At 50.5% G+C, this 25183-nt stretch overlaps 1 protein-coding gene across 2 annotated transcripts; it reads right to left on the minus strand.

The window, feature by feature from the left end:
* LOC311586229 (uncharacterized protein) lies at positions 1-24074 on the minus strand. 2 transcript variants are annotated; one of them, XM_084762228.1, is made up of 10 exons: positions 23630-24074; positions 21435-21485; positions 17032-17116; positions 9918-10028; positions 8627-8718; positions 8131-8155; positions 6214-6318; positions 2722-2775; positions 730-810; positions 1-246 (listed from the first exon to the last, which is right to left on the minus strand). In XM_084762228.1, the coding sequence occupies exons 1-10, from the start codon at positions 23630-23632 to the stop codon at positions 209-211; spliced, it is 645 nt and encodes a 214-aa protein (XP_084618354.1). In that variant the 5' UTR covers positions 23633-24074; the 3' UTR covers positions 1-208. The 2 variants fall into 2 exon arrangements, with proteins under 2 accessions (XP_084618354.1, XP_084618355.1); XM_084762229.1 differs by lacking the exon at positions 6214-6318.
* Positions 24075-25183: the final 1109 nt, after the last annotated feature.

Here is a 25183-nt window from a genome sequence, read left to right on the forward strand (position 1 = left end):
AGGAGTCAACTTTCATTTAATATACAAGATGCACCAACGTAGAAGAAACATATTTACAATATTAAATAGACAACGCTAAAAACAAAATCTCTTGTAACAATGAAAAGTAGTGAACATATGTACAAAAAATTTAAATCTAAACCGTTAGAGGACGCCATTCCACAGACGGGAAAGGGTAAAGTAACACCGGCACCTCCCATCCTCGTCGTCACCGCTCCACCTCCACGCAGATGTCACCACAGGACCCTGAAACACAGGAAGCAGGAGTCTGGGGATGGATGTGCCTTGCACGGTGGGAGGGCCAGGCTGGAGCCCGCACGCCAGGGCCGGGGGAGACCAGGAGTTCTGATAAGAGAGGGGCACCATGGCCTGCCTTCCCCATGACCCTTCCCGCTCTGTGGTCCATACTGAGACCCTCAAGGTAAACAAGGCCATCTGCCTGGACCATGGTTCTCTGTTTGTGCCTGACTGTCATGTCACAACACCTTGTCTATCCTTATGACTTTCCGAAACCAGAGATGCTCAGTGGCAGAGCGTCCTACCTACATCACCACCAGACAAAGAGGAGGAGACTGAGTCTGGCCTAAGGAAGGAGGTGAAGCGCAAAGGACTTTACAAGCGTACAGAGGAGAATGATGAAATGTGGGCAAGGGGTGGGGGAGGGGAGGTGGAGGAGAGCTGCGGAGAGCTGGTGAGAAAATAGAGAGACAAATGAGATGAGGTACAAACCAACGGCTTCTGTCTTCCCGTCCTTGGCGTCAGAGGAGCACGCTTCTGCGTGCACGAGGGCAATGACAGAGATGACGTGGCCTTGGGGGAAGGAAGATTCCAGAGTGAGGAGCTGGGCCTCTGCTGTCCCTGGCATCAAATGCACCACCTCAGACACTGGTTCCTCACCCTTCTGCTCCTGTCTGAGAGTCTTTGTCCCCTAACCAGGGCCCTGAGGACAGGCTCCGGGGCTCTTTTTCCAGCCCATAATGCCACGGGGCAGTGCCTGAGTTCTCCTGTTCCTCCCAGAGCCGCCACAGTCTCCATGACTTTTTTTTTTTTTTGCGTGTTGGTGGCCTCCCTCTTCGTGTGCCACCCCACACTCCCCGTCTCCTCCTCTGGCACTGCTGCCTGTCTTCTCCTTCTCAGCCTCGCTCCCATAGTCCTCCTGTATGCGGGGACTGCAGGAGAGACCGAGAGTACATTGTCGCCTCCTCCCTAATTGCTCGGATAACCACGGCCTTTACACACAAGCGCACCTGTCAGGGAGTTGTGCTTGTCGTGTGCAAGAGAATGACAAGCAACACACACGCTGATAGACATTCTGGGCCTCGGATAACCTGAGGGGTTTGGGAGATACTGGGACTTCGCAACAATCCCATGGCTGACAAGATAAACCCAAGTTAGCTGGGTGTGGTGGCGCACGCCTTTGATCCCAGCACTCGGGAGGCAGTGGCAGGTGGATCGCTATGAGTTCGAGGCCAGCCTGTGTCTACAAAGTGAGACCAGGACAGTCAAGGCTACACAGGGAGACCCTGTCTCGAAAAACCAAAACCAAACCAAAAAAAAAAAAAAAAAAAAAAAAAAAGACAAACCCAAGTTGCTCATCTTACAGGAAACAGATGAGTGGTAGCCTAAAGAAAAGGCCTGGGCAGTTATTACACTGTGCTGGGAAGGTAACTGGCAGATCTGAGGACCAAGAAAGAGCTCAGAAGACGGAGACACTGCCTGCTCGGAGCTGTAGAACGGGATGCGACAAGGATCTTCCGGGCAGAGGCCCTACCCAGAGCCTGTGGGTTCCCAGAAATGGGGGGTGGGGAGTGGGGAGGGGGGATGCAGGGGGTGGGGGTGTGGGGTGTGGGGGTGGGGGTGCAGGGGTGTGGGTGTGCAGGGGTGTGGGTGTGCAGGGGTGTGGGTGTGCAGGGGTGTGGGGGGTGGGTGTGCAGGGGTGTGGGTGTGCAGGGGTGTGGGGGGTGGGTGTGGGGGTGTGAGGGGTGGGGGTGCAGGGGGTGGGGTGTGTGGGGTGTGTGGGTGGGGGCATGAGGGGTGGGGGTGGGGGTTCAGGGGGTGGGGGTGTGGGGGTGCAGGGGGTGGGCCAAGGGCAGGTTGAAAGTCTGTGTGTGCTGCCCGTTCCTACATACACTGTTACTACTGCCTTTTCAGGGAGGCTCGAGGGGCCATTGGACATAAGAGTCCCCGAGGGGAAATGTCTTCAGGTCCCCTTCCAGTCTCCCAATATGGACAGTGGGGTTAGAGGCGAGGTGAGACATGTGATGGAAGACAAACTCACCACTCTTCTCCAGGACCCAGGGCCTCCCCGTGGCCTCCTTTTGACTTACCCCTCCCGGGAGTGTCCATAAAAGCAGGTGTACAGAGAAGGGGGGATGGGCTTTTCACCCACTACCCATGCCACCCCTGAGGCGGAGACCGGTGTCACTAGCTTCCTGAAGCCGCGCTCAGCAGAGCCTAAGGCCAAACATCTTATGCAGCCTCCAACAGTCCGCCCACGGTCAGAGCCAACTGCGGCGGTGTCTGGCCCAGGACCACGAGCAGCAGCCCCTGAGGACAGGATTGGTCTCAACTGGAAAAGCGGAACAGATGCTCTGACAGGCCACACTGCTTCGTGCGTCATAAAATAAGAAACGAGGGCAGGCACCTCTGCTGTGCTGCTCTGTTCCCTCCCTGCTTATAACACTCTCCTCCCAAACAGGGCTGCCCCAAGAGGTGTTGTACCTTCCGCGTCTTCTTCATCGCTGCTCCAGTCCCACTGCCTGTGGGTGTTCCAACCTTTAGAAACAAACACCAGCAAGACAGTCAGTGGATAGCTCTCCCCGTCGCTTCCGTGTCACTTGTGGTCGTGGGGTGGCTACGGTCTGGAGGCGTGGCACGCCCTCTGATGCAGAGTACGGCGATAGTCACGGCAGGTCAGCCCTTTGAGAAGTGGCCTCGGGTGGGGGTGCCATTAGACTGTTGGTAGAAGGTGCTCGCCACCGCGGAGCCTGGTGCCCTGAATTTGATCTCAGGAATGAGAAGAGAAAGCCGACTCCCACAAGTTGACCTCTGACCTCTGCCACAGCCCATGCTTATCCACACACTGTGGCTTTGTGCATGTCCTGCCAAGAGGATGGCTAACTCCCTTGTGCCTCGTGCCGCACCCTTTGGAGCCTCTTCCTCTCGTATGCATGAGTGTTGTGATGAGCCAAGGTGGGGTTCACAAAAGCCAGGAGATGCTGTTGCCTTACTCCTGACGGCTAGAATTGTGAGCTGCATTTCCCTCTTTATCAAGGGCAAACGTTTTGTGATAGCTCTAGGACACTGGCTGATAACAGATCATAGCCCACTCGCCTGAGTTCTCAGACATTGCCTGGCTTCTGTGGACTCCGCGGCCATCAGCAGGAGCCTGCAAGGTCTTGCAAGCCTTCAAGTGGGAGAGAGAGAACCCGGAGGGTCAAATGTCAGTTCTCCTCACCCAAGGCAGCTCCTATTTCCAAACATACCAAGCTTCCATTCTTCGTCTCTTCCCACATCCCAACTCTGTGTGGATGTGTGTGTGTGTGTGTGTGTGTGTGTGTGTGTGTGTGTGTGTGTGTGTGTGTGTGTGTTCATTTGCTGTAGTAGCCAGGATGAAGGAACAGAACATAGGCCCATGGTATGATGGTCTTGTTCTCCCACGCTCTGAACATGTGTCCTCCAGAGACATGCGCTGTAGCTGAGGGCAGGGATTCTCAATGCTTATGCATTTGAATATAATATGGATGCTGCGTTCATTCAGTGGCTATGGGCTTGGATGGCAAAGAGAGAGCAGAGATAAGGGGTCTGACCCCCACTTCCCCTCATGACCTCTTGTGATTTCCTGCCTCATCTCATCACACATCGCTCACCAGGCACATACGACAGGACTAGGCATTCCGTCAAGTCCTCTGGATGCTAAACCAATGAGTTTAATTGACTTCAAGGCCCAGCTGGACTCCAGCAAGGCCCAGGTCACCCTGTTCAAAAGCAGGGAGCACTGGGACCAGAAGGGGCAAGGTGCTCACTTCGGGAGCCACCCTCACCCCTCAGCCCGACGTAGTGGACATTTGGGCCCTTGTAAGGCACAGTAAGATGAACGAGCTGAGGGATGGGCTCCCCACTTTCCATGTGAGCAGCATTCCAGCTCTGGAGACGCTCGTGAGGCACGTGGTGGCTGTGTAGGGCTGAGCTCGCGGGTCCTGCTGCCAGAGTGAGTAGTTGGGACCAGAGTGCCTGTCACTATGAGAAGGGAGGCCACCAACAGCACCTGGGGGCGGTGATGTAAAGGTCTTCCAGAGCTTTGAGATTCCTGTTCTGAGGGCTGTACGGGGAGCTATCGGAATACCTGGAGTGTGGACCCATGCCCCATCAGTGCACTAAGCGTCTTCTCACCTGGAGTTATGCCCTTAGGCTCCTACCCTCCCTGAAATGGCAATGCAGTTCAGCGATACAGTCTGTGGCCCCGGAGGCTCCATTCAGTTTTAATGTGCCAGCCAGATGATATTCCATCAGGAGTGTTTACACAGAGACTAGTTGGGAGGTGACTGCCTGTGGCAAGGGAAGCAAAGACGTCGCCTCTTTTCTGACCATAGGGAGCTCGGGGCATGGCCTGTGGCAGTGCCAGGGGTCTCATTGCTAAGGCAGGGCTGTGCCCAGCGCTGCGTGCTTGTCATGCAGTTGTAGGAAAAATGGATTCTGAGTATGGTGACAGTGAATGATGTGAGCCACGTGTGACAGACCTCGGCCCGTTATGTGCTACGATCTTATTTGGAGGCCAGGGACATACCAGCTTCATTAATGAGAGATATGGGCACCGACTCTTCGGTCACAGTTGTGAAGCATTCCTTGACCACTTAGAACCAAGGGAGCACTGTCTGGGTGAATGGCATTTGATTTTGTTGTCTTTCCTTGAGGTCTGGGTGACCTTCAGAGACCCACATGCATACAAAATTCAGGATGACACCTCAAACTCTGTGAGCCCCTTGGAAATGCCCGTTGGTGGGGTGCTGCTTGTGACTGTGGCATCTGACACCCTGAGTCGGCCTTGCCCATTTTTATAAGATACAATCACAACCTAAGGGGATCGTATCTTGTTTTGGGATGGCAACACTGAAAAGTGGGTGTATGAACCTCGCTAAGCAACCAGATGTCAGGCTGGGCGTGGTGGCCCACGCCTTTAATCCCAGCACTCGGGAAGCAGAGACAGGCAGATTGATGTGAGTTCGAGGCCAGCCTGGTCTACAAATCCAGTCCAGGATAGCTAAAGATACACAGAAAAACCCTGTCTCGAAAAAACAAAACAACAACAACAACAAAGCAACCAGGTGTGTGTGAAGCCACACAAAGGCACCCTTGTGACTCTAACACGGGGATTCACTCATGAACACATGATGCCCCATGTGCCCAGCCCTACACCACCGGAAAGGAGTGCCATTGCTTTCAGGGGGTACAGAGGTCGGCCGTGGTCCTTGTCTGGTCTTTAGTCATAGTAGGAAGCGAGAAGGAGTTGGCTGTCCATGCCAAGGCAGCAGGGCACTCCCACCCTTCTCTGATGAAGATTGTCCCTAACCAGGTCAGTGGCTCTGCCGTCCCCACCGTTTTGCACGCCTCTTGCGTGGACCCATAATAACAGAAAAAAAGAATGATCACGGAGGTGACGTGCTGTGGCCTGTGAACAGGGCTCTGCTCGCACGGGGACATTAGACGTAGAGATGTGGACGAGTGGTCGGTTCAAGGGAATCCAAAGGCTTGCAGCAAATCTACACTTGTCATGAAGCAGGAGAGACGGCTCAGTGGTTAAGAGCACAGCTGCTCTCCCAGAGCACCCTGGCGCAATTCCCAGCAGCCACGTGATGCACCCTAACTGTCTGTAATGCAAGGTCCAAAGGATGCATGACTCTGTGGACACAGCATGCATATATGAATAGTCATACAGACACAAACAGCAGTGCACATAAGAACAAAGTTATAAAAAGAAACAGGAGATGTTCATGAATGACGTCACCTAACGTCAAGTGTGCTGCTACTGGCTAGTGCAAAACTGTCTTCTACTGAGGAGAGAAATATATTGGCACTAAGCTGCTACGGAATGTTTGTCACCTTTGTCACTCCCTTAACATTCCACCAACACACGTCTGTGCTGTGCAGCACGTCAGTGTCCTCACAGTCCCATCACGGGAACTTCTATGCTCTATGCAGATGCAGTCGACCTACTAGGGTGTTTGATGGATTCTTCTGATCTTCTGTGAGGATGGAAGGGGTCGCTCGGGGTCTCCAGGATGCCTGGGGAGACACTGTCAGTGCCCTGGCTGTCAGTGCCTGTGGGTTATGCAGTAGCATCAGATGACAGACATGGGGCAAAGACAGGAGGCAAAGGACGGGTGTAGCGTGGGGTGGGCATGGAGGGGAGGGAGGGCGGTGGAGGGGGGGCGGAGGGGGTGAAAGAGGGGTGGAGGGCGGTGGAGGGGGTGAAAGAGGGGTGGAGGGCAGTGGAGGGGGATGGAGGCAGGGAATTTGACTCTCCCGGTGGAGGCATCCTAGCGTACACTGGGTCCAGGGACATAGTCCTGTGCTTCCTCTGTTCAGTAAGATGCTGAGCACAGCATCACTATCTTCTGGGTAACTCCTGAGATCTTTTCTTCCCCAGATCCACATATGCTCCTATGCATATACTCTTCCTAAAGGATTTGTTCACTAGACAAAAGTGTTACCTTTGCCAGGCATGGTGGCACACGCCTTTAATAATAGACCAGCCTGGTCTACAAAGTGATACCCTGTCTCAAACAAACAAACAAACAAACCAAAAGAGTGACCTTTGTTAGGAGACTGGATTAAATTATAGAGAAATACTCTAATCCTTACTAGTTTTCGAGAGAATTTATAACTATGGCGTCAATGGATTGCTGTCATTTCCAAATAGCCACCTCAAAGGTGTGGTGATTTCCCCTTTTTGTCTTCTGTTTGTACAGAAGTCGTGGTGGTATCGTTGGAGATAGTGGCTGGCCTGCTCCCAGGGGACCCCGCAGCGGGACAGTTCAGCTAGAGTTTAGTTTCTAGCTGAGGTCTAACCACGGGTGTGCAGCAATAGAGCTGGGCCCCAGAATGAGAACCAGTTGAAACTTCTTGTCACATGGTCTTTTGGATATGCTTGCTAGGGGAACAGAGGGTGTGTCTGTAAGGCTGTGGATGCTCATCTCACTAAACACAGTCGAATGACCCTGTGATGCTTATCTGCTTTGAACAAGAGGCGAGGAAGGGCTCCTGCAGCCCTGACACATGTTGGCTTACACCGTGGTACCCAGCACCTCACCTGCCCATGCAGGAAGGGAGCTATGTCAATTTCATTCCAAGTATGCATTTATTTACTTATTTGGTTTTTCAAGATGGTTTCTCTGTGTAGCCTTGCCTGTCCTGGACTCACTCTGTAGACCAGGCTGGCCTTGAACTCACAAAGATCCGCCTGCCTCTGCCTCCCAAGTGCTGGGATTAAAGGCGTGCGCCACCACTGCCCGGCCCCATGTGCGCTTTTCAATGCACCATTTCATCCTTGGGTTGTGTGAACACTGCAGCTGCTTCCCAAAGACGGGCGGTGTTGGAAACTCCATAGCGTGAATTTCACCAGGTGTTTGCTGAGGCTGAAATGCCCCGGCATGGTGACTTGGGATTCCCTGACCAAGACTAGGCTATGGGTCTGTGGCTCAGAGCATCAACACTGGGCCTCGTGGCTAGCTCCTCACTGTCTTTCATCTAGCAGAACCCTGAGTCTGGACCAGTCAGGCCCGTGATGTCTGCATACACGAAACTGATCCTGACATCGAGCTGTTCTTGGCTTGAAGAAATAAAACTATATGTGAAGGTGTGTTCTTTGTCCTCCCCCCACCCCCTTGGATTGTGGGAGTTTATTCTACTTGGACTCAGCCACGGGTACCTTCCCACCCTCATATCCACAAACCCACACCAAAATAATGGAGCTGCTTCTGGCCGTTGCAGATGGTCCTATTTTTTCACTGCGTCATCAGCTCTGTTCACTACGGCCCCATTCCTCTTTTCCAACTGGGAGCTAGAACCAGGTGGATTTCTCGACAAAACAGGCTTAGAGCTGCCCTCAGCACACAGGTTTGGGACACTTACTATTTTCCTTGTCTGAGGGCTCCACCTGTGGTCACAAAAAGGAAAATGACATGAGGATCGGATCTCACTTGCTCAGGTCTCTTGGTCACTGTGGTGGTGGCGTTAGAAAGCCGTGTGGAGGACAGGGCTCTACACAGTGTCCCTAAAGTGAGGTTAGAGAGCACTTGGAGAAGATGCAGGAGCTAGCTTCTGGTTGGTGGCTGATACTAACACTTATGATTTGTTTGTTTGTTTGTTTGTTTTGAGACAGGGTTTCTCAGTGTAGCCCTGGCTGTCCTGGACTTGCTTTGTAGACCAGGCTGGCCTCGAACTCACAAAGACCCATCTGCCTCTGCCTCCTCAATGTGGGAACCAGGCATTGGTTGGCAATAGACTTAACTTGACATTTCTCCGTGAAGGAAATTCGGTGTATAGAGTCTAATGTCTGAACCTGATTCCCAAAGAAATAAATCAGTAAAACAACATGTCTACCGCAGGCAAAGAAGGACAGACTTACATTCCTGATAGACTTGTCCTTGTCCTCTTCCTCATCCTCATCCTCTTCCGAGAAGACACAGGGGACCACCTCCATTATGACCCTATTGGAAACTAATAGGAAGCAAGGTGCTGTCAGCCCGTTAGTCTCGCTGATGAAAGGCTCAAGCACGCTAGTAGTGTGGACACAGAGCTGGAAGGGGTGGAGGTGGCCAGTTGACACACACACTTTCACTTATGGTTGGGACACGCTCCTTAGTGGGTGAAAGAAGGAAAAGGGGACAGGTCAGAGAGCTGCAGTGTGACACCACCGAGTGCACTGGCAAAGAGGACAGCTTCACTCAACCTTAAACGATCCTGACTGGCCCAGCAAGAACAAAAAGGACGATACAGTTGAACTGAACATTATGCTGAAAAACCCATGTTAAAACTCAGCAGTGAAGAGCTGGGCGTGGTGGCGCACGCCTTTAGTCTCAGCACTTAGGAGGCAGAGGCAGGCGGATCTCTGTGAGTTCGAGGCCAGCCTGGTCTACAGAGTGAGTTCCAGGAAAGCCAGGGCTGCACAGAGAAACCCTGTCTCAAAAAACCAAAACCAGGGCCGGGTGTGGTGGCACACAGCTTTAATCCCAGTACTTGGGAGGCAAAGGCAGGCGGATCTCTGTGAGTTCGAGGCCAGCCTGGTCTACAGAGTGAGTTCTAGGAAAGCCAAGGCTACACAGAGAAACCCTGTCTCAAAAAACCAAACCAAACAAAACCAAAGCAAACCAAATGAAACCAACCAAACAACCAACCAACCAACCAAACAACAAAAAACCCAACACCAACACCAAACAAACACACAAACAAAAACCCAAAAACAAAACACTCAGCTGTGATAATGCACACCAGTATAGCAGTTACCTTAGCACTTGAGAAGGCAACCTGGGGTACATACTGTTGTAAATAGGTGTTCACTTATGACCGTATATTTCTGAGGTTACTAGGGTTTGTTTCTGAGGTTGCTAGTAGCTGAATGAGTTTATGTTTGTGGACATAAAAGAATGCATGACCTGCCGGGTGTGGTGGCGCACGCCTTTAATCCCAGCCCTCAGGAGGCAGAGGCAGATGGATCGCTGTGAGTTTGAGGCCAGCCTGGTCTACAAAGTGAGTCCAGAACAGCCAAGGCTACACAGAGAGAAAAACACAAAAATGGAAAAAAGAAAGAAAGAAAGAAATGCATGACCGAATAAAGTCACAGTTTTCTCTGAAACGCAGGGCGCCAACTACGGAGAGTCATTATTGATGAGTGGACTCAGGACTGAACTTTCACAGACCATCATTGGGATATGTGGGCTCCACCCTGCTGGGTGGCCACAAGCGGATCCTTGTTCCATGGACAAAATGTCTCTTCCTCTGAGGAACGTCTTCATTTGGGATGCAGCAACCTAGGGAACAGAAGAGGTCAGAGACAGCTGATGACATCTTAGGTGGGCTAAGTCTTAGTAGCTGCTTGAGAGTGAAGCCCTGTCTTGACTGGCATAGAATAACTGCATTTTTGAGGCAGTCTGTTCTGAAATATTCTCATCACTCAGCGATAGCATTTTCAGCGTTACTTACACATTCCCACTTGCGGTGAAGGTAAAGTGGCGGGGAGATTTAGGATAACGTGAGATAGGACTGGAGGACATCATGTTGAGTGAAATAAGCCAGGAGCAGAGCAAAAATGCTCTCTCTCACCTGGTATATGAAGCAATGTGCCAAGAGCCACTAGGCATGGGGGCTGTCTAGGAGGTGACCCGGTATTCGCAAGGTCTTGTACCATGATGTACCCCCAAACTGCTTCCAGCCTCTGACATATTGTCAGGAGCTGTTGATTTGGGGAAGCACAGTAGGCATGAGAGATCTCTGGAGGTGATCTGGTACTTGCGAGGTCTGTATTGTGATGTACCCCATAATTGCTTCCAACCTCTGACTGCCCTGTCAATTGTGCTTTGCTGCATCTCTCTAAAATCTGGCATTAGAGCCGGGCATGGTGGTGCACGCCTTTAATCCCAGCACCCAGGGAGGCAGAGGCAGGTGGATCACTGTGAGTCTAAGGCCAGCTTGGTCTACAAAGTGAGTCCAGGACAGCAAGGACTACGTTCATGGCCAGCCAACTCTACAAAGTGAGTCCAAGACAGCTGAGATTACATAGAGAAACCCTGTCTCAAAAAACCAAAAAGTAAATACATCTGGCATTGGAGTGAACTGTTACTTTCTGGGCACTGACCAGCTCTGATTGAGCAAACTTCCTACAGGATTTTGTTGAAGATGTACTTTTTGTTATTCAGATGAATTAATCCCTGATCTTGGAATTCCTGATTTGACTCAGATAGTTTTAAAAGTTAAAGTTAGTTTATGGCTGCAATAAATACCTTTGTGGACATCGAGATGCCTCACTAAGGATAGCCTAGTAGCAGATTTGTGGCTTCAGATAAGCCTCCACTGCAGATGGCACCACGAATCCTGGCATTTCACCATAAATATAGGCAAGTTTGTTTAAACTTCATATGAACCTAAGAGGAATGGAGCTACTTGAATTTACTCTGTTTCTTAGAATGAAAGACAGATAAAATTATTGTCCTGAGCTTATTATGAACTAAGAGCTGGATAATGTATAGTCAGGTCCGTCCTAATTGATGTCATATACTCTATTAAGTTTCAGACCCTATTAACCTTAGACCCTGTCAACTTTCATCATTCCGAACTCGCTATGAATTTATGTAATGGATACATAGATAAGGAATGCGTAGCTTTAAAACATATGACCTGTTGTATTTTAGAATTCATCTGCTTTTGTAATTAATTGTACTCTTTTGACTATGAGGTAATTCCCTTTTCTCAGAAATGTAAGTACGGTCATCAACAATAAACGACATTGAGATTGGGAAACCTGACTTCAGTTAAAGTCGAGATGCCTAATTGCATCCACCTTTTCTCTTGAATGTAAGTGTGAGAGTGGTTTATTTTCTATCTCTCTCTTACTTCTTATTTCCCTGTAGAGTCACTAATAAGTTAGCAGACTCAGGGCCATCAGCCTTCTACAGCTAGTAAGCCTAAGTTCATGCTGGTTTACTGGAGATCTCCACAAGGAGGCCTTTCTACACATCAAACAGCCCCTCCTTTTACGTAAGTCCTCCTCCTCAGCCGTGGTACTGCCAGTCCCTAGAGAAGTAACCCTGGGCTCCCTCTCCTCTTTTTCTTTCAGTGCTGATCAGTTGCCTGAGCCATCAGCTCTGGCCACCCAAGAGGTGAAGCGAACTGGAGGGGCATCCACATCCAGGACCAGAGACCCCACCCTGGACCTCTCCAGAGCCACAGCCGGGCATTAACAGCAATGGATCTCCCAGAGGGCAAGAGCAGACCTGCAGTTGGCAGGGGCTGAGCAGACCGTGAGGCAAGTGGACTTTAGGAATATGTTGATTAAAAAATTTAAGCTGGGTGTGGTGGTACATGTCTTTAATCCCAGCACTTGAGAGGCAGAGGCAGGCAGGTTGCTGTGAGTTTGAGGATAGTCTGGTCTACAAAGTGAGACCAGGACAGGCAAAGCTTAACAGAGAAACCTTGTCTTGAAAATCCCCCCCCCCCAAAAAAAGTGTGTGTGTGTGTGTGTGTGTGTGTGTGTGTGCGCGCGCTCGCATGTGCGCATGCACGCACGCGTGTGTGCTCTTGCACAGAAGAGGTTCCATGTGTACATGGAACTGGCATTAGAGGTTGTGGTAGCTTGAATAAAATGGTCCCCATACGCCCGTAGAGAGTGGCACTATTAGGAGGTGCGGCTTTTTTGGAGGATGTATGTCACTGGGAGTGGGGGTGGGATTTGGGGATTTAGAAACCCCAGCCGGGCCACGTGGCTCACTGTCTCTTCTTGCTGCCTGCAGGTCCATACGTAGAACTCTTAGCTGCTCTCCAGCACCACGTCTGCCTGGGTGCTGTCGTGCGCTCACTATGGTGATAACGAACTAATAAACCTCGGAGCTGTAAGACAGCACCAGTGGGGTGATTTCCTTTATAAGAGTTGCCATGGTCACGGTGTCTCTTCACAATAATAAAACCCTAAGACAGAAGTGGACGTGAGTTTCCTGATGTGTTGCTGATAGTCAACAGACGGCGTTCCTAACTATGGCGCCATCTCCCCAGCCCAAGTTCTGGGTTTGGGTTTTATTGTACAGTCTGTGAACGTCCTTAACAAAAAGCACCTATTGGGAGGTCAAGACCTTTGGCATTCAGACATTATTGCTGAGAGTTGGGTCTTAGTTTCTGCCATTTTGTTGAGTTTGTGATGTTTCTTTCACCTCCTGTGATTTACTGTCCCAGTGTTGTCTCCTGAGGGACCTCGGGTGTGTTTCTTCTTCTTCCTAGCTCTCCAGTGTCATCTGTAGAGCTGGCTTGGTGATCACAAATTCCTATATCCTGTTTTGTTTTGTTTCTTTTTTTTTTTTTATCATAGGGAGGTTTTTCTCTTATTCAATTTCAATAGATAATTGTGCTGGTATAATAGTTTGGGTTGGCAGTTGTGGTCTCTAAGAGCTTGAATACATTTCTCCAGTCACTCAGGCTTTAAAAATCTCTATTGTTCAACCAATTGTTATTATTTTGTATTATTATTGTTATTATGCCTGCCTTTATAAATAACTTGACCGTTTCCCCCCAACTTCCAATAGCTTTTCTTTGGGGTGTGTGTGTGTGTGTGTGCGTGTGTTCGTGTACATGTGTGCACCTGTATACCATCATACCTTCCCTTCTTTTTTGTGGCTGGGCATCTCTTGTTCACTGCTGCATACTATGAACCAGCTGCCCTTGCACTGCCTGTAGGGACGGGCACAATGGGGCCTCGCACAATGGGGCTGCGCACACTGGCGCTCTGTTGTTTATAGCTTCTACATGGGTTCTGGGGGTCTGGACTCAAGTTGTCAGCCTTGTGACAAGCTCTACCCACGGAGCCATCTCCCCAGTCCCCCGTTTGGATGTGACCAGGTGTACTGAGAGGAGTTTCACTTGCCATTCTCCCCTCACGGAGTGTTTGTCGCTAGGTTTAGCGTCAAGATTCTCCCGTGTGGCCATGCTGTCCTGTGACCGCTCCCTAGATGACTGCACAAAACTGAAAGCAGGAAACGTGCTAACTCTACTCCTCAAGCATTCAAGTCAGCCGGCCTGAGAGCAGACCTGCAAGTATATATCAAGTTATATGGGAAACAAACTTTAAAAGCGGTGGGAAATTTGGGGTGGGATGGTGACACGCTGGCACAGCACGTGAAACTGAGCTGGCCCCTCTGAGCTGAGTGAACGCACCTCTGCAGGAGCACTTGAGGTTCCCCATCTCAGAGGAGTCTAGGCAGCGACCTAAAACCCGTCCCTACTGCTCTCAGAGATGAACCGCTCGGTCCACTGAGACAGTTGGAATGGAAGGCCATACGTGCGGCTGCCTGTTGCCATGGTGAACATTCAACGTGGAATGCTCCGGGCACGTGCCGTTTTATGGGATGCTGGCTGTAGTGCTGTGTAGAGAAGTGTGTTTCACATGTCTGAGTATGTCATGTAAGAGGCCACGTTTTGTTTCAAAAGCTGGACCCCGGATCCATTTATTATTATTATTATTATTGTTGTTGTTGTTGTTGTTGTTTTTCTGAGTATTGAGAATAAAAAGAGGTCTCTTTTCCATGCTGACACTCAGGGGACTTATGTGAACCCCTTCCATGTGTTTCCTCCCTGACAAACACACAGCAGGCCCAGCAGAACTGGTTACAGAAGCGAGCAGATACTCCACTCTCCCGTCCAGTCTTGACAGCGATGGAGTGTGGATTCATCTGCTCTTGCAGCATCCGAAGGAGACAGAATGTGGACCAGTGCTCTAAGGAACAGACACCTGAAGACCAGTTTCTGCCTCTTACATGTTCTCACCACTAGGGGCGCTGAGGAGGCTGGTAGGTGCGTGTACCCAGTGGCCCAGCAGCCACACGGGCTGGAGGACAGCCATGAATGTACACCACCCAAAATTTGTAAACATATTGAAAATATGAATTTGTGTATGTGTGTGACTAAAAAAAAAGCCTTTATTGCCTGGTCCTTGGCCATGCACTCTGCAACTGACAACATCATGTCACTGTGCCAAAAGGTTGGACCTGCCTAGGGCTTTAAGAGACACTGAGTGCCTAAGGCCCAAGTGAGATGAGTGTCTATGGGAAAGCCATTGGAGTGCAAGAGAGGAAGGACAGAGAAGGCACTGATGTCAAGAAAGTTAAAAAGGCATTTGAGGAAAAGACCTATGCTGACCATACTTCTGGTAATAACACCAGGGGCTGGCTTCTAGTACCCCAAAGGAAAGAGCTCTGGAGCTTCACTTAACAAGCGTCTTCATCAATAACTCAGGCCCAGGGTTTTAGACTTGTGCACCTCCTGTGGTGTCTCGCTCCTCTGGCTGAAGCAGGAGGACTGCCTGTGGTGCTTTGATTGAGAACGGCTTCCACGGGCTCATATAGTTGAACTCTGGGTTCCCAGTCGGTGAACTATGTGGGAAGGGTTAGGGGGTGTGGCCTTGGTGGAGGTGTGCCACTGTGAGTGGGTTTGGGGTTTCATAAGCTTTCCATGCTATTTTTCTCTCTCCCTCCCTCCCTCTGTCTGTCTCCCTCCTCTCGTCCCTGCCTACCTCTCCCTCCCTCCCTCTCTCTCCCTTTCTCTCTCTCCTTCCCTCCCTCTCCCTTCCTCCCTCTCCCTCTCTCCCTTTGTCTGTCTCCCTCCCTCCCTCTCCCTGTTCTCCCTCCCTCCCTCTTTCTCTCTCTTCTTCCCTCCCTCCCTCCTCCTCTCCTTCTCTCTCCCTCCCTTTCTCTCCCTCTCTCTCCTTCCCTCCCTCCCTCCCCCCCTCCGTCTCTCCCCTCTCTGCCCATGCTTGGAGATCAGATATGAGTGCTCATCTACTATGCTAGGCCACGCCCTCCTGCCTGCAGTGCTCCCTGCCATGATGTCATGGACTCTACTGCCACCCGGAACTGTGAGGCCCAAATCAAATGCTTTCTTTTATAAATTGTCTTAGGCTGAGCAGATCCCCCTGGGTCCAGATCCGCCCATCATGATGTTCTTCCTGGAGGCTTCTAGGACCCTCTGGATCCTTCTATTTCCCCATTCAAGGACAACACATGCAGTCAACATTGAACCCCTACGTAGATCTGGCCAATGGACAGGACAGCCTCCACAGCTGTGTGGAGAGTGCGGACTGACTCTGACACGAACTCTGGTGACCCATGTTTGACCACTTCCCCTTGGTGGGGAGGCCTGGTGACACCCAGAGGAATAGGCAGGCTACCAAGATGAGACTTGATAGGCTGTGACCATATGGTGGGGGAGGAGGTCCCCTTCTGTCACAGACCCAGGGGAGGGGAATAGGGTGAAAGCGGGAGGGAAGGAGGGAGGGACAGGAGGATACAAGCAAGGGGACAACAATTGAGATGTAACCCGAATAAATTAATAAAAAATGATTAAAAAATAAATTGTCTTAGTAATGGTGTCTTATCACAGAAATAGAAAAGTCACCAAGACACTGCCTGCCTGTGACACAGAGTCACTTCCAGGCCAGTCAGGGCTGCATAGGGACCCTGTCCTAAAAAGAAAAAAGTGTTTTCTTAAATCTGCGGTGCATATAGATCCATGTTATCTGGAATGTTCAAGCTCTGTATCTTCAATACATTCAATAACTCCACTCTAAAAGTTGGGTTTTTGTTTTGTTTTGGTTTGGTTTGGTTCTTGGCGGGAGTCAGGGATTGCTCTTTAGTCAATGTTGGCCTTGAATTCACGGTAATTCTCCTGTCTCAGCCTTCTGAACACTGAGATTGCTAATGTGCAATACCACACCTGGCTTTTCTATTCGCTCTCTCTGACAAATGTGGCTTGAAGTGTGTGTGGTGTGTGGCGTGTGTGTGTGTGTGTGTGTGTGTGTGGTGCGTGTGTCTGTATGTGTGGTGTGTGTGTGTGTGTGTGTGGTGTGTGGCGTGTGTGTGTGTGGTGTGTGGCGCGTGTGTGTGTGGTATGTGGCATGTGTGTGTGTGTGCGTGTGTGTGTGTGCGTGTGCGTGTGCATATGTGTGCGCGTGCGCGTGTGCGTGTGCCTGTGTGTGTGTGTGTGTGTGTAAGTATATAGGGGACCACATGGGAGGAGAAACGAGATGAGCTAGAGTTGGTGAGATAGCTGGGAGTTATGGGCTGAATATGGTCCAAGTACATAGGCTGATGCTTTTAAAGTTGTATTAAGGGTGTCTAGGACAGCCAAGGCTACATACACAGAGACACCCTGCCTCGAAAAGCCAAAAAAAAAAAAAAAAACCCAAACCAAACCAAAAAACAAAAAACAATGATATAGACCAATCAAAAACTTACAAATTGAAAGCACATAGAAGAATATAGAAGATAATTTACATACCAATGTCTGTTCCCTCTTTCCCAATCCTTAGAATCCACGAAACATACTTCTGAACATACCAGGACAGTGACCGTGACGGAGTGGCCTTGGGAAAAGAGGACAGGATTCAAGTCCAGGGAGGACATGGGCCCCTGCGGCTCCCGGTGGTTCAGAGCCCAGCCACACAGCCCACGTCTTCCTCATGTCTTTGTACTTTCCTCAGATCCTCCGTCACCTTGCTTGTGCACTGGGGACGGAGGCTAGAACCCAGGGCGCTTTTCCAGCCCAGCCCCTGCTACTGCAGTCACCAGGGCACTGCCTGTGTCTTCCAAGACTCCTGCATGGCACCCACCTTGCTCGCTTTGTCCTTCCTCAGACTGCTTATCCTGCCCTGTCCTTGTTTCCTATCCTGGTGTTTTTTAACCAGCAAAGCAGGAAAATATTTACTAATGAAATGTTCGATGCCCTAATAGACCTACTGCTCATATTTCCACGTCTATAAAATAATGGCAGGAACAACAACAACAACAACAAAATTCCTTGGGTCTGCCTCTGCCTCCGGAAACTATTCCCATGGGATCCTACACTAAGGAGTAGTTTTTTTTTTCATCCTGTAGACCCTCCATCTCTCCACACCCACGGCTTTGGCTGCACTGTCCGTGCGCACGCCAATCTTGAGAGAGTTAATTGAGAGATATAAACATCGGGAAGAGTCTCAGTGGACTGAGTCTTGTCCGTCCCTTCCACTCCTGTTGAGGTAACGGTGGGTGCTGTGGTTTAGATATGCTTTGACCAGCCAGGTTCAGGTGCTGGGCGCGAGGACCCCACTGTGTGGCAGTGATGAGAGCTTTCAGAGGCACAGCCTAGGGGAAGGGAGTTAGCTTACAGGGGACACTGTGATTCATTTAATGTAGTTTGCTCAGACCTTGGTTAGCATCCCTAAGAGGAGCAAACCAGGTCTCTCGCTGCTTTGTGCCTCCCGTTGCTATAAAACCTCCCCTTATGAATTCCCACATGTATGGTACAATGACCCAGGAGTTGTCACGAGATCCAAGCACATGCTCGCAGTGTGCCCTTGAATCCACAAATAGTGATCTAAATTTTCCTTTGGTTTATAAAGTCCCCACAGCAGGTTATAGGATTATAGGAGATTATAGGAGTCACTGCTTTACCCTGTCCCTGGACTTTCTAAAGACTAGGGGAGCCTTCCACAAAACAGAGGCATCCACTGTGAGCCTTCAGGTGGGGGAGAGGGCAGCTGAAACATCCACCTCTCGGTTTGCTCCTTCCCTGGGCCAGGATAGCATCACATCTGTCAGGCTGGAATCCCATCTGTGAAGTGCAAATGTCGTGTGTGGGTTTGATGAGGACACCTGGGCCAGTCTCAGGGCAACGGCCATGAGAACATGAGACCATTCCCTCTGCACCATGAACAGCCTGTCCACAGGGCCCGTGAAACGTGGGTGGTGGACTGAGCTTCCGAATGGCTAATCTTACTTAAACCAATAAAATATAGATAGCAATTTTTTTTGGTAGCAGCCGTGTGGCATTCCAAAGACCAAGAGAGTCAAGCAATGAGAAACGCTTCCCTGCCGTTTCCTGGTGTTCCGCCGCAGGGCTGTCCCCCTGCCGATCTGCTCCCATACTTTCAGGTCCTTTCTGGGTACACACGCAAAGCAGGCTTTTCCATGAGGTGCTAGGGACACTAGTTCAGGGGCGTTCACGTCAAGGCCCAGCTGTGCTCTTTCGATGGACACAGTGTGCGGAAGCAATAAAAGCATCAGTGACAGGATGAAGACAAAGTGCTGACTTCAGAAGCCACGCTCATCCCTTGAGCCTGTTCAGAGTCCAGATGGATGAGGCAACACAGGCTGAGGTGCGGAATTTTCCAAAAAGAGCGATACCCTATCTAACGTAGATATTGCGTGTTTCTGAAGACAACAGTGCCAGCATCAGGACCAGGTGGTAGCCGTCTGGAAGCAGATGAGCAGAGGAAAGGGTTCCTGTTCTATAAAGGATGCTTGGACCTCCATCTCAGGCCAGCCTTAGTGCTCATCCTCCTGCCTCGACTCCTACGGGAATCTGGTGTCATCTCTGGTTGTAGCAAGGCCGGATTCCAAAGGAACTCCGCTTTCAGCCCAGAATTCGTGCTGGAGATGGGCCATGGGAAAGGAACTTTGAGACGAATTAAAAAAGACCTGTGGGGGCTGGAGACATGGCTCAGAGGTTAAGAGCACTGTCTGCTCTGCCAGAGGTCCTGAGTTCAGTTCCCAGCAACCACATGGTGGCTCACAACCATCTATAATGAGATCTGGTGCGCTCTTCTGGCCTGCAGGTGTATGTGCGGGCAGAACACTGTATACATAATAATAAATAAATCTTTAAAAAAAGAAAAGAATAAAGAAAAAAGACCTGCGAACAAGGACATTGTTGAGTGCGGGATCCTGGCCGGTCAAGTGCCGTGAGCAGTCAAGAGGGCACAGAGGGATGGCGTTCTTGGTTAGACGAAGCTTCCATTTATCCAGGGACGGTGATTATGAAACATATCCTTACAAAGCCCTGCAAGCATCTCCTGATTTGGATGGGATTCCAGCACAACCTCGGGGACAGCTAGGAAGACCCAGAGGGACCGTTGGCACGCTGACAGGGTTGCGCACAGGCTGGACAGGAGCTAGAAGGTGTTAATCAGCAAGATTCCCCCGACCCCTCAGGCTGTATCCTGAACCATCCCCATGAGCTGTGTCCCCGCTGCTTAATGTGACTAGTGTGACCACACTACGGTGATGCAGGAAGTCTGCAGAACCCACAGGCGATCCTCCTACCACACAAAGGCTCAGGGTCCAGCCCTTGGTGTCAAGTGATTCCGTGGCTGAGTGATGAGTGTCGGTGTGCCTCAGGATGGCGGCTAGCTGTGCCGTCTCCACGTGGGACTCTGTCTTATTGAGGGCACACACAGGTCTGTGGCTCACAGAGGCCTCCCAACCCTCATGCCCACAAACCTACACTGCCAGGATGACATAGCTGCTTCCGGGGACAGCAGCAGCTAGTCTATAATTGTCACAGGAGCACAGGCTCCATTACAGAACTCCCAGTCACTTTATGCAAAGGAAACCGGAAGCAAGATGGATACTTTTAGACATAACTGGGAAAAAAAATTCAACATTTTTTTTCTTTTGTTCTTTTGAGACAAGGTTTCTCTGTATAACTGCTGTGGCTGTTCTGGGACTCAATTTGTAGTCCAGGCTGGCTTCCGACTCACACAGATCTGCCTGCCTCTGCCTCCCCCAATCCCCCCCCCCACATGCCAGCTCCCCCCCCCCCCACCTCCTGAGTGACGTGCACCACTGTGCCCAGCAGTTCCACTTACTTAATTTCTTTCTTTCTTTTTTCTGGTTTTTTAAGACAGGGTTTCTCTGTCTCAACCTTTCTTAATGCTAACTTTTTTTTTCTCTCCTTATGTGAATTAGTTGGGAATACGTATGGTTTTCTTGTCTGTGGAGTCAGCCACCAATTACAGAAATAAAGACACTAAGAGGCAAGTCCTGTTTGCACAGCTCTGTTCGTCACCGCGGTGACTCTAGGGTTGGCTGGAAATGGGGGTGAAGGCGGTGACCTCCAAGTGAAGCACGGGGTGTTTAGGGAAGTGCAGGATGCACTGTACAGAGGCATTCTCAAGTTCATTTTCAAAATTCCTCCAGAAGCCAGAAAAGGTATACTGAGGAAGATGCTTGCTTTGCTAAGATGGCAACAGATGATGTCTAACGTGAGGACGATCGGGCAACAAATATGTTTGCACCTTACACTCCTCCACAGAGGCAGTTCTGCAAGTCCTGTGCCTTATAAATGGTATTGGGGGTTGGTCTGGTGCTGTATGTTCAAATGCTAAATCACTGGCCCCCAAGATCTGGTTGCAGCCCAGCCCAGTCTCACGTACACAGGTGATGTTGGACAAAGTTTGTTCCTCAGTATTCTCTGACTGGTTAAATAAAGTTGCTGACGGCCTATAGCTGGGCGGAAGAGAGGTGGGCGGAATTTCGGTTCCTGGGATTGGGGTCTCAGAGGGACCATGAGGCAGGGAGGAGGAGACCGAAGCAGGAGAGGAAGCCAGGAGAAGGGAGTCACCATGGGGCAGTATGGACCGTGAGCATGGTCCATGAGGGCTGGCCTGACGGAACAGAAGCAGCCTAGACAGGAAGAGTTAAGGCAAGTACCATGGGGTGGGTAGCCAGGAAATAGCAAAATAGCTTAGGGGGTTGATACCTGCCCTGTTACAGTGCCTTCAAGCTTGTATTATGCGAAAGGTCTCTGTCTGGACTATTTGTGGGCTAGCTGGGGTAGAGAAGGCCGTCAGAGTCTAATATCCTGTCCACCACAATATGGTTTCAGGCTTGAAGCTGACTGACAGAAGCCAAGGACAACTTTACCTTCATAGTAGGCAGGTCCTCCTCCTCACAGGGAATCATCTCTGTCCGGACCTTCAGGGAGTCAGGGAGGAAACAGAATGTCAGTACATTGTCTGGAGCCTCCTTGGTGTGGGCACAAGGCACTCAGGTGGACAGAGCTGACCTGTTGACGCACAGAGCCTCAGTTGCTGCTTACACGTGCTCCCTGGTGCATAAAGAGTGGAGTCACTCACAAATGGAAAAACAGACACAAGCGTGGAGGGAACTCTGCAACAAACCCGTTAGATGGACCCACGGCTTTAGGAGCCTTCAATGCCCACCAGTCAGTTGACAGCCACTGCTGTCCCTCCTGGCTCTGTCTCTACACTGCTAGTTCTTCAGAGGCTCTCGGGTGTGGAACCTGGACTACAGATGATGGCCTCTCCCCGATTCACGCCCATGATGTGACCGGGGAAGATCCTCTGTAAGAAAGTGTACTGTCTGACCCCACAGCCTTTGGCAGCTGTGCTAAGAGCAGCGACATGCTGCCTGCGTCATCTCACTGCCTGCTCCACTGAGGCCCATGGGACACGGAGAGCAGGTGGGTTGGAAGGGCGGGAACGGAGCTAATCCAGTGTGCCTCGCATGAAGTCAGATTTTAAATCATAATTCCCTTATAACCAGAAGTAACTCACAGCTGTAAACGCCTAAGTGTGTCATTAGCTCTCTTGGTTGCAAGGTCACTCGGCTACCTAATTTCAGGGCGTTTTCCCCCACATATCAGCTGGTGACAAGTGCCTCCTTTCCACATCTTGGCTATTATGGATAGTGGTGTGTGGACTCTCACGGGTGTGTGAAAGTTTGACTTTTATTTCTGCTGGGTGTATGAATTGCCGCAGGTCTTTAGCAGTTTCTGAATGGGCAGAGCCACTTCTTCCTAGGCATTTCCAACAATGCACCAGGGATTGTGTGTGTGTGTGTGTGTGTGTGTGTGTGTGTGTGTGTGTGTGTGTGTGTGTGTGTGTTTGAGACAGGGTTTCTCTGTGTAGCCTTAGCTGTCCTGGACTCAGAGCAATCTGCCTGCCTCTGCCTCCCGAGTGCTGGGATTAAAGGCGTGCGCCACCACGCCCAGCTGATTCTGTTGCTTTTTATCACGTCAACATAACTTTTTACCTCCTGTCCATAGCTGGGTTGACCTTCAGTGATCCTCTACACATGATAAAGGACTCATGTCAGCTCTCTGCTTCTCTTGACCTCAACCAGTTCAATATAATGTGAGTTTTATAGCGTGGTTGGCTTGTTCATGACTGTTTAAAGTTTTAATTAAGGTCGGAGAGCCTTGGCCTCTCCCTGTTTCACGTGTTCTTGGGATCTCTTCCTAGATTCTATTATGGCTCCCATGCCTGATAGCTTACTTATTATGTGTCTTGACCATGAGTTACACTTGATGCTTATTCTGTGTCTACTGACTATGACTCAGACTTGGTGCTATCGGCTGACCGATGTACAAGCTCTGGCTCTTCTGCTCGCTCACATCTGCCTTTAGGAAAGCCATAGACTGAACTGTGTCCTCCAGTGTTCATGCTGAATGTTCAATATTAGTGACTGTGCCCTTTATTTGGAAATTGGATTCCATTAATTGAGATGAGCTTGCCCTGCACCAGTGTGGACCAAAACTGTCATCAGACCATCACTCTGATGACAACAAAAAAAGTTGTGGACATAGAGACACAGAGGCAACAGGGATTCGTGGTGACAGCCAGGGGTAGAACAGTCCATCTGGAAGACAAGGTCAGCTAGGGATTCAACAGAAGCTGTGAGGAGGCAAGGACACTTGCCTGACACCTTGACATGGAAGTTTCTGTTCCCCAGAACTGTCCATGAAGAGCTTTCCGCTAATCTAAGCCGCGCAATGGTTTGTCCTAGCAACCTTATCAAAAGCTCCTCCGCCAACAGCGACAGTTTGGGTTGACGTTCTGCTTTTTTGACCCTGTTATGGCTTATACCTCTTACTTTCCATTTCATGAATGTGGAGAATGGAGACGGCCCTAGTGAGCGCAGTCCTGAGTGAATGTGTGTGTTGACATGAGGTGGCCATGCCAAAGACCCCAGAGCCTCAGAACCAATGAGGCATGTGTTGACACCTTTCCCTGGGATGAGATTCAGGGGGTTTGGTTTAGCAAAGCCGTCCTGGGGGGACCAAGTGCAAGGGTGGACAGTGTGAAAAAGCTGCCCACCATAGCTTTCTCCACTCTGGGTGTTTGTAGTCTGAAGACTGTCCCCCTACAGACACAGCTCCTATCCAGATGAACTACACCTGTCTCTTTGTCCAGTTGTCACTTGTTCATTTGTAAGCAACCCCGCTGCCTCCTTGCCAGCCTCGAGCCACAACGCCACCACGTCAACTCTATATTGCAAACACCTGAGCTTTCAGGGTGCTGCAGTTTCTCCATCCTAGAACCCAGACCACTCAGTTCCCTACATCTGTCTTGTCTTCCTTCCTTCCTTGCCAGCGTCAGGTCCGTCCCTGGCACTATGCATGGAAATGGTGCAAGAACATACTCTTCCCCCCAAAAAAGAACATACTTCCCATTTGGATTTTAGGGACAGTTAACTGATGCTTTGAATGTGTTCTCAATAGCTGATATAGCGTCTGTCTAGTAAGGCTCATTTTCAGACTTCTTCAGGGATTCTCTCTCTCTCTCTCTCTCTCTCTCTCTCTCTCTCTCTCTCTCTCTGTGTGTGTGTGTGTGTGTGTGTGTGTGTGTGTGTTCTGGACTGTGTTGAAAGGCTCCAAGAGTATCTGTAGGTTTTATAATTCTCTAGGGACTGGGCAGAGCTTGTACTCGGACCAATGGATGATTTGCTAGAGTAGAGACACATGAAGAGAGGGAAGGTACCTCGGTAGAGTCTAGAGGACGAGCACAGACTGCCAGGCACTTCCCCAAACCAGTCACCTTGGAATTTGTGATTTTGTGTATAAAAATATATTACACAGAAGTGTGCGGGGGCGGGGGGGGGCGGGGCTCAGTTATCAGGATATTGGGAGGGAATAGTGGGCTTGAGGGACTAGGAATTTGGTGCCCTCTTCATCAGATATGCTTAAATTCTAATGTGCTGGGGGTGGGGGTGGGGGTGGGGGGTAGGGGCAGCAAGTCATGTGACCACGCTGAATGACCAGTGGTTGTGTTTGGTGCCCAACTGGCTCGGAACTCCGGACATTCCGACCAACTGCCCACGTGGACAGTTGCATAAATAATTAGATCTGCCTGAACTGGCCAAACCTGGAGGAGCCTTATGATGAAGGAGCTGAGAGGAGCTGCTGGGCTGGGGCTGGACAGCTCGGGGTGGTGTGGGGGACCAGCTGCGGGCTCTCAGGGTCAGGCTGACACAGACGAGGCTGAGAACTGGCAGCAGCTGTGCCACTCAGGGCGCGCACCCTCCTGCTCACATCCTGCCTCACCGGGACTCGGCTTCCACTGTGCCAAAGGCGCTCACTGCTGAGAGGGGCCCAGTAAACCTTGAGCTGGGGTACACAGTAGGATTCTCTGGGTGGCTGCATCCTGGCCTGTCCCCGATTCCCGTGAGAAGGATGCAGGACCTCTCGCGGTACTGCGGCAGCTCTCTGGGTTATCCTGTTTGAACATCTTAGCATCTTTGTATCTTGTGCCATTGAGCCAAGAGCTTAGACAGCACAATCAAGATAACTGTGCTGGTGTCCAGGGAAGCATCAGCACGCTTCCCCAGCCAGGTGTCCTTTTCTTCTTGTGTCCCTCAGCTGCCTCGGGGGC

This window comes from Acomys minous (genome assembly GCF_964271855.1).
Source record: "Acomys minous genome assembly, chromosome: 16".
Taxonomy (NCBI): Eukaryota; Metazoa; Chordata; class Mammalia; order Rodentia; family Muridae; genus Acomys; species Acomys minous.